Source organism: Amblyomma mixtum, chromosome 9 (genome assembly GCF_055824585.1).
Source record: "Amblyomma mixtum isolate Tamu chromosome 9, ASM5582458v1, whole genome shotgun sequence".
NCBI lineage: Eukaryota > Metazoa > Arthropoda > Arachnida > Ixodida > Ixodidae > Amblyomma > Amblyomma mixtum.
In genome coordinates, this window is record NC_143020.1 from 66,123,047 (window position 1) to 66,132,605 (window position 9,559).

At 46.9% G+C, this 9,559-nt stretch overlaps 1 protein-coding gene across 1 annotated transcript; it reads left to right on the plus strand.

Moving 5' to 3' along the window:
* The first annotated feature begins 707 nt into the window (after nt 1–707).
* On the plus strand, nt 708–9,309 carry LOC149329427 (TNF receptor-associated factor 3-like). Its single transcript, XM_089562222.1, has 2 exons — nt 708–1,018; nt 8,090–9,309. The coding sequence occupies exons 1-2, from the start codon at nt 737–739 to the stop codon at nt 9,197–9,199; spliced, it is 1,392 nt and encodes a 463-aa protein (XP_089418348.1). The 5' UTR covers nt 708–736; the 3' UTR covers nt 9,200–9,309.
* Nucleotides 9,310–9,559: the final 250 nt, after the last annotated feature.

The window sequence follows — 9,559 nt, forward strand, 5'->3', positions numbered from 1 at the left end:
GTCTCGGAAAGCGGGAATGCGGCATCCAGCCACCTAATGGAGATGAGTGGCATAGAGTAATATAGAAGTAAAGAGCGGACACTCCCGTAGGCCCCAGCGGCCGACTTTTGTGCACAGCGCACCTAGCGGACCCGGGGAAACGCGCTGGCCTCAGAGATGATAGGCCACAACAGGAATCTTGGAGGCTCTACTTTCATTGCGTCTTGTGCGTTCTCCACTCTCGCGGAGGAGGCGGTGTCACATTGCCCAGCTGAGCAGCCGGCCACCAGCGTGACGATTACGGAGCATGCAACGATTATCCAGGTTTCAACGTGCAACGCTCGTCAAAGCGTTTGGCTTTGATCGCTTGCCTGGACGCCGCGGCGAACACGTCACCCACAAGCCGCAAAGGCGTTATGCCACGCATCGCGTGCGCTTGGCAAGCGGCAGTGAACCTACTACGTGCATTCTGTCAGGGTGACAATGAGCGCATCAGTCACTCCGCAGAAGGAAGCCAACACATGCCAAGACCATACTCTTTATTTTTTTTTATTTGCACATTCAGTGCCACCTGGCGGAAACGGGGAAGCGCCGAACTCGGCCGCGAAAGGGCCTGAGTGTCCGCTCTTTACTTTTATGTTACTCTATGTTGTCGCCGTGACAACTATCGAAGAGAAGGAAAGATAAGAGCGTGGTTTGCGATACTAATCACCACCGTTGCAGCGGAGCGCAGTGAATCGAGCGGGCATCGCGAACGATGCAACCAGGTATGCAGTACACGCTCGTCGGGTTCTCCAGTGACATTGACTGGAGGCCCCTGCGTTTTGTGGCGCCTGTCCCCGAGAATAGGATATGCAGCGCTTGCGGTCTCGTGCGTAGGAGAATCGCTCTGCTTCCCTGCTTGCATCTGCTGTGCGAGTCGTGTTGCAAGCAGTGCGTGCAAGATGGCGAGCGCGCCTGTCCTTTGGACCGCAAGGAGTTCCAGGAAGAGGATACGGAATGGAAAGAGACGGCAACGGAAGCTCTGCCCTGTAGAAAGGTAAGCAGTCTAACAAGATGTCGCATGGTAACGCAACCCGCAGTGAACGAGGTTTCAGAGGGAGTTCTAGCCTGCTAGCAAACATTTCGACAAAAGGACTTATCTCCCTGTGGGCAAGCGGTCATTATCGACAAGCGTTAAGCAGGGCCGTCACACCGCGGCGTGAGGTCAGGTAAAAACGGAGCATGACTGATACGTGAAATGTGGCAGGATTCTACTAGTTGCCGTCCAAGACATTGATAAAGAAGGCCCCCTAAGCAGAAAAAAAAAATCGGGGTTTGGGGGGAGCGGAGGGTGTTGGAAGGTAGCAAAAGGGTACTTGAAAGGCTGTTATTCCGGACATGGGTGCTGGACAGGTGGCCTGGTAAGACGGGTTGTGTTCACGAGGAGAAACTACGATAAAGCAAAGGCGGAGCACTGCGGTACCAAAAATTAGTAGGGGTTTAACGTAGTTGAACCGAGTAGACGTGCGAAAGGTGTTCATTCTTCAATTCAAGGGAACACTTATGCTTCGCCTTAAGGGTATGACGCGATAGCTTAAGTGGGTATGCAGAATATATGCAGAATTGGGCATTCTCTACTTAACCCAAGTAGATTGCGGCGAGTCCTCACACCATTACCAGCGCAGTGGCTGTTTGTATTGCAACCACTGGTAGGGATTTCGCGTCCCGTGTTGCTCTTCCCGAGCAACCTCTCGCGCAGCTGGCTCGACGCTCCTCTGAACTCACCCGAGCTTACCCGAATAACTTTTGTAAGCTCGGGTAGCAGCTCCGGTTGCTAGGCAACGGCGCGAGATCGTACGTACGGTGACAAGATTCTTCGTCGGTGTTGGTGATCGCATCAGTGCTTTCGCATTAATATGAGGATGTAAAAGAAGAGTCTTGTAGGGTTTTAAAGTAGTTAAACCAAGTAGGCTTGCGAAAGCATTTGTTAAACCTGGTTAGCTCATCGTTTTGGTTTGCTGGGTCGTCGGCACGCCTGGCGAAGATATCGGTTTCGATAGCAGTGAATGGTTGTTTATTGGAACGTGGGAAGCGCCCGCGACAAAAACTTTTGCAGAGGAAATCTATGAAGCAGTGGGGCGATAGGCGAGGTCACAAGGCGCAGACCTCTAGCAGGAGCGTCAGGCGGCCGCCTTGAAGGCTTCGCCGTCTTTGGCGGGGGGGCATGGTCATCCCATACATTCTAGTGGTATCAGTTGATGAAGACTACGTTGTGCAGTGCACAGCTTCAGAGTGTGTATATTAGTTAGTATTATTAGTCCATGAAAACGACGATGTGCAAGGGTCAGCGCGAGAGTGTGTCACAGTTTAACATGAGGCGTGATTAGCTGTTGCTATAGTATAGGGCTTGGGCAGCGCATGTAATGCGAAGGCAAGATAACCACTGGTCCTTAAGGGTAACGGAGAGGATTCCAAGAGAAGGCAAACGTAGCAGGGGACGGCAGAAAATTAGGTGGGCGGATGAGATTAAGAAGTTTGCGGGGATGTAGTGGCCGCAACTGGCAAAGGACAAGGTTAATTGGAGAGAGATGGGATAGTCCTTTGCCCTGCAGTGGGTGTAGTTAGGCTGATGATGATGATGATGATAATAGTATAGGACTATCGTGCAGTGGCCAGCGAAGCTGGTCTGTGCCCATTACAGCTGTATTATTTTACTCATTTTACTATTACGGCAGTATTTATTTTATTAATTTATACCGGGTGTTTTTTTTAGAAGGTCCAAAATTTAAAAAAAAAGTAAATTGCTTTAGATTTATTTTAGCACTGGTGCTATACTGGAGGCTGCGGCGGGTGCCATGCAAGAGGAAAACTGCTTTAATTAGTTCGCTGTTTAACTAAATATGTTAATTAACTTTCCTAATTTTGGTTTTAGGGGATATGTTGTATTCGCAGAATTGGAGATCGTCCTCTAAACAGTCCAACCGAGAAAAAACAATTTTAATTAAAAATTTTTCACCCACGTTACGAGGTGCGAAAAAGTCACCCTGGTAGGCATCTTCACACCGTAACGCAGCGCAGGAGCGCCTCTGACGTAGATCACTCCGCCCTGCGCTTTGCGTCACGCGTCCCGGACTGTCGGCCTGCGCTATCGCTGCTTATCTCGCTTCGCTCCGCGGCCTCACGGAATGCCGCGCTGGAACAAAAACCCATTGACACAAAGTGCAGGGCGGAGCGAGCTACGTCCCAGGCGCTCACAGACGCTGTGTTACAGTGTGAAACTGCCAACCAGGGTGACTTTTTCTCGCTTCGTTACGCGCGCAAAACATTTTTTCATGAAAATCTTTTTTCTTGGCTGGACTGTTTGGAAGACGATCTCCAATTCTGCTAATACAACATATTCCCTAAAATAAAAATTATAAAAGTTAATTAACTTAATCAGTTAATCAGCGAACTAATTAAAGTAGTTTGCCTCTTACCTGGTGTCCGCCGTAGCCCTCAGTATAGCCCCAGGGTTAAAATAAATCTAAAGGAATTTACCTGTCTTTAAAAATGTTGGACCTTCTAAAAAAAACACCCGGTATGGTTTCGCAAAGGTCACCCTCAAAGTCAAGTTTCACGCAAGGTTGGTGAGCCGGTTTGACCTCAAATAGTGCTTTTGCACTCAAAATCAAAACTCGGGAAGGGCACGAAAGGAGAGAAGGAACGACGTAGGAAAGCATGTTCTTTGTCAGAGGCTAAGAAAAAAAAAGAAAAGAGTTGGAAGGGCGAGGGGTAGGAGAGGACTGGGGCAATGCCTCCCTGAATAAGGATAGCAAGAGGTGCAGGGCAGGGTTGGAAGTAGGTAAGAATAAAAAGGGTTGAAATAAAGAAACAAAACCGACAGGCAGGAAGAAGGATGAAAGAAAGGATAAAGGAGATACGTGGTAATTGGAAAGCAGTTGTTGCCTATTTATCTCTGGCGGTGTTTTTTCTCGGACCAAGTGCAACACCTTATTAAAGGATTACGCCTGCGACGGTACTTACCTGAGATATTAACGTGAAACCGGAAAGGATTTCAAGGGGATATCTTGGAGCATGTCTGTAGTGTATGGCATAGCACAGAAGTGATTTTGTCAGCCATGGAGGAAAGTTGTCAGCTGCGCCTAATCAACTAGAAACATGCGGACCAAAGTACAACGGCGACAGGGAACTGACTGGAAACAACACAGTTCGTGTGCTGTCGCCTGATGTGCTTCTGGCTCGCCCGCACGTGTTTGAATACACAGTTCCTCTTGATAATGGCTCGTGTCATACAGTGCAGGTGGGCCTGGGAGTGAGCGTTAAATTGGCCGTGTGTGAGACAGCTATCACTTTCAGAGATAATTTCATCGCTTAGGAAAATGCAGGGACAAAATTGTGTTTTGCATGCGCATTTCATGATGGCAAGCTTCCAGAGAGGTTCGGGAGCCCTGGAGTAGTAAAGGTGCAGAGCAGATAACTATTGACCTTTAGCAGATCTCGGTCCTCAAGCTACCGCCGAATGTCACGTCTGTTCACGTCTGCAAGCGCTTCTTCTTAACTGCCTCATTAATCAGACACGTGATGAAGATGATAGAGTAGTTAAGCGACGAACAAGCGCTGACTGAAAGGCACAATTGATCGTCGCGTCGTAGTTTCTCATTCACTTTTGTGCCAGGTGGCTTACTGTGATACGCTCCTAAACTTAAGTCAGTACTCCACCTAGAAAAGAGGAGCTCCAGCTATAAGGAGGAAAATAAATATCCCTTATCCAACGACAGAGAAAAAATTACCGACGATTACGTTACTTCCTAATGCGAAATTTGAGCGCAGCAAATAAGCTGTTTCACCTTTTCGATAGATTGAGGCAAAGAAATCGAGCAACACATGTATGCGCTATCACAGAATTTTTTTTTTATTTTTCACACGTATTCGCAATTTCGGCTCGAGCGGTGCACGTATACAGATCCGCCGCCACCGATCTGGCTCTCTGATTGCCACCGCACAGGGGTTGCATTGGAGGAGGAGCGAAGAAAGGAATTAAGTTCGAGCCGGCGCTTTGACAACCGGAGACTCGCAGGAAGAGGGGGGAGGGGGGCGGCGTGTACACCCAGCGGCAAACGATGGGGGCAGAAGCGCGCGCAGCAAGCGGACAACACGATAAAGGGAGGAGGGAAGAGATAGCAGCGACTGACTGATGCCGCTGACGCCGATAGCGCTGGGGGGATGAAAGGGGGGCGGAGCTGGTTACGAGGCCGACGCCGATGACGACGCGAAACCCAGGAACGGACGCCAAAGAGCTGCGCTCTAAAAAAAGCTTAATGCACGGTCATTATAAAAATAATTCAACCATATAACATTTCCTGGCACCCCTTATTTCAAAGCCTAACAGATATCTTGCCGGTTATATAATATATTCAGGAACAGAGAAGGCCAACTCGACAGTGTTGCAAAGGGGATGAATGTTCAACAATTGTCGTCCCGATTTCACAATCGAAATCGCGCATTCAGAATGGCTGGCCCTTGCATCATAGAATATCATGGTCTGTGAGATATATGTCACATACATAAGCGCTAAATCATATATTCCGGTTTTCCGTCCTCGGTATTTTCTTTGAGTAAATGTCAGCATCATTGTGGCTTATGCTCTGTTGCCATTCGCAGAGAAACCGACATACTCGAACTGTACTGGCCTTCTTTGATTCCTTTGCAGCTGCGCAGTTCAACTTTTTCGCACGCCTCACCACACTTACTGTTGAAATTATTCACTCCGCGCTCTTCCTATCGAAAGCACAGCACCACTGTTTATAGAGCACTGATTTCGTTCTCTTTCTCCCTGAGTAGAGGCTAACAACAAGAAAAGAGCATTGGCTGAGCTTCCAATACGAAGGAAAAATTACCGAAGAACCGTTCCTGTGTTTGCCTTCCTGTTTTTTTTTACCCTCCCTTAGTACTGGTTTGTTTTTAGAATAGGATGCGTTGTATCTTTTGTTTGTATTGCTATTTTCATTGTGTTCTTTTTCCATTTTCTATATGGTGTGGAATTTCTAGGAAGATGTATTTTGTATTGGCCCCTTCTCTCCCCTTATTTAAGTGCCCCTAATGGACACCATAACTGTCAGAATAAATAAATAATAATCTAAGCGAATTTCAAGAAGGCAGACGCGTGAGTCGGGTGGGCAGATGAGGCTAGAAAGTTGGAGGAATAAGGTTTCCAACGCTTTCACAGGACTGGGTTTATTGGAGAGTTCCTCTGCTGCAGCGGTCGTAGTTGGGCTGTGGATGGTGACGATCATGATAAAGTTGCAGGAATGTAATTGATATGTGTGGGGTGTCCCAGCTAAATTTAGCAAAGGTTTCAAAATATGTCGCGGATGCTAAGATGATGCCACGAAATGCAGGCGGCTGGCTATTGTATGTAGCAAGTCACACTGTTATTGGCGTTGTGCTTAACTGCATAATTAGTCGAGATTAATTAACGAACTTCACAAGCAACGAGAATCAGCGAAAAATTCCAATGAAAAAGTTTTAGAATGGTCCGGAAAACGTCGGCTTGAACACTAACTTTGCATTTATAACGCATCAGTTTTTTTCACTCAATGCAAATGCCGGCAAAATACAAAGGCGCTCTTTGTGTCATCCCCTATTTTTCCTGTGTGTGTGTGTGTGTGTGTGTGTGTGTGTCTTTTGCGCCATCCTGAACTTCAATCATGAACCAACTAGCCCCAAAGCAAGTTCTTCTACAAAAAAAAAAAAATACCGCGTGACATGTCCTCTGGCGCGCCACAGTTGCATTTGTCTCAAAAGTTCCACCTAGAAACGAACAGCTCATTCAGTCGGGCGTGCTGTCGCTTATAAGGTGACAGGGAAGCGATTCCAGCACAAGCGATAAGGGCTGCGCCTGCTTATCGCTATCCTGAACCCCAGCTAGGTAACCGTACAGCTGGCGCAAATCGCACAGCCAGCTCCTGCGTTCCAGCCCTGTTGCTTTAAACGGCAGCACGCCTGGCTAAATTATCTGTGCGCTCCTTCGCGCAACTTTTGAGAGCAATGTAATCACGGCGTGCAAGCGGGCATGTCATGTGGTATTTTTTTAGTACTCTGCCAACATCTGCAGTGAGAAAAAAAAACTAATACGGAATAGATGAAAAGCTAGTTTTCTATAAGACGTTTTGCGAACCGTACTACATCTTTCGCTATGCAATTTTTCGTCTCTCCTCGTTTCTTGGGAAGTTGGTTAATTAATCTTGACTAATTATGAAGTAAGGCAACATACAAAAAATAGTGTCAGTTCATGCGTACAATAGCCAGCAACATGCATTTGGTCGCAGCGTCGTAGAGTATCGCGGCATATATATTTTTACCCTGGTTAAAGTTAGCTGGGAGACCCTGTATATATCCTTTACATATTTCTCTAACTTCACCATAGTTGTCATCATCAATAGTTAACTACGACCGCTGCAGGAAAAAATCACTGCGATCGCTGCGGAACCCGCATTGCAGAAATGCGTAATTATGATGTCACACTTTATGACGTTGCACTTTATGACGTCACACCAAAACGTCGACGCCGCACATCCACACTTTTCACGTCAACTGAGACTCGTTACAGGAAGTCTAGAATGTTAAACCGGAAGTCGATCACTTATTGATCAGTCATCTATCACTTATCGATCAGTTATCGATTACTTATCGATTACTTATCGATTACTTATCGATTACTTATCGATACCGCAACTAATTGTCTTGCTGAATCAAATTCCATAAGTTGCCCATTTGAGTTTTCAAACTTCGCGCCACGCTTCGTTTTCAAATTTGGCGCCAGGCGTTGCTCTGTTCTCACTTCCGGTGACGTGGTGCTATACTTCTGGCGTTTTCAAATGTCGCTCCCCTTTTTCTCCGGCCCCGCTCACTTTTTGGACATTTCTGGCTCTCATTAGATACCTAATTAACCCACTTTAACCACTTTGCCACTTGCACATCCCCTTTCGATGCTCGATCCAACGATACCATTCTTTTTCCGATCTACCGACTAGTTCCTCTGTTATAGCACCGAGATTATCTAGCCTACGCCGAAACCGCCTACATAGCCATAGAATGCTAGCGCATTGAAACATTTTTAACCATGCAGGTGCGATGTTGGAACGAAGACTTTGGCTGCGAAGCTGTGATGGCTGCGTCGGAGCTCCTCAACCACATCCAGAATGAATGCAAACACCACTGCGTGACCTGCACGCGTTGTTCGGCGACCGTTCTTTGCGGCAACGTCTGCGTGCACCTCAGATCGGACTGCAGCGAATTCATCCTCAGAGGTTCGTCCCAGGGTCAGCCGAAGGAAGCATCATCATCGAGAACACTGGAAACATTGTTTTATGAGGGTGCATCTGAAATGAAAGCTAAGTTACAGGTCGTCATCGATGAGAACAAGGCACAGAGCGAGGCACTAAACGAGATATGCCACAGCGTCAACACACTGAGAGATGCACTGGAGAATATGTTCGCAGAAGCTGCAGACCAAAGCCGCGACAGCCTCGCGCGAATTGCACTTGACATCAGACGCGCTGTGAAAGAGGAAGTGAAAGAGAGCTTGAGTGCGTCGAACTCTAAACTGGACGAAATCACTCGAAAAGTAAGCTCTCTAACGCCAAATTTCAGACAAGACGTAGAATGTGCTTTGAGAAAAAACTATGACAAGGTTGAAGAAAATGGTCTTCAAATCGAGGCGCTGCAAACGGAATTGAAAGAAAACCACCACAAAGCTCTGAGGAGCTTTGAAGAGGTGCAAGCGCAAATTTCAATCAACACTGGGATTTGCCATTTCAGAATCACAGATGTGAGCACCAAGAAAACAACTGTGTTGAATAACGGCTTTGAGAATTTTACGAGTGGTCGCGCATACCTTCGGGGCTACTGCATGCGTCCCGGTGTGTTTCTTAAGAAAAATGGCGACTCTGTGTCACTGCATATTCGTGTTGCTCTGCGCAGAGGTGTGATCGATGATGTTCTTCAATGGCCCTTCTTGCATACTGTAAAGCTGAGCGTCATACATCCGGTGTCGGGTAAAGAGAGCGCGGCAACCTTGAAGCCCCTTTGGAGCGAGGCTAAACATTTTTCAAAACCAGTTCCATCGGAAGAAAGCTACAGATACGGCACAAAGCAGGCCTTTTTGTTGAGCGACCTAGAGAGTGAAGGTTACGTTCAAGATGACCGGCTTCTGATGAAATATGAGCTGCTTGCGTGAGAAAGCCGTAGTCTAGAATAAGAGACGATGCATATCGCCCAGTATTACACTTGCAGCCCATTACAGGTTTATATCTGCTTTGACACGTCGAAATAAATCGTTGAAATTGAGTGCGAAATGTTTGTTTACTTCATTAATGCTTGTTTGCATTAACTGTGTTTTCATTACGATGCTTGTATTTTCTGCTGTTTTTTTTTGTCAGGTGCTCAGAGAGGTCGGCGCATATTTTTCTGCCCAAATGCCGATACATACTTTCATTATACCTTTTTAGGTCGTTCATTTATTTCTGGCATGGTAGAGAAAATTCAGTATGTTTGACTATTCATTAGGCAGCTGAAGTATAGGGGTCCCAAATTACAA

Bases quoted from the DNA above. Each gene is read 5' to 3' on its own strand.
- LOC149329427 (XM_089562222.1), top strand. From the start codon at position 737: ATGCAACCAGGTATGCAGTACACGCTCGTCGGGTTCTCCAGTGACATT. The intron at 1,019-8,089 runs GTAAGCAGTCTA...TTAACCATGCAG, and splicing joins AAGCTCTGCCCTGTAGAAAG to GTGCGATGTTGGAACGAAGA.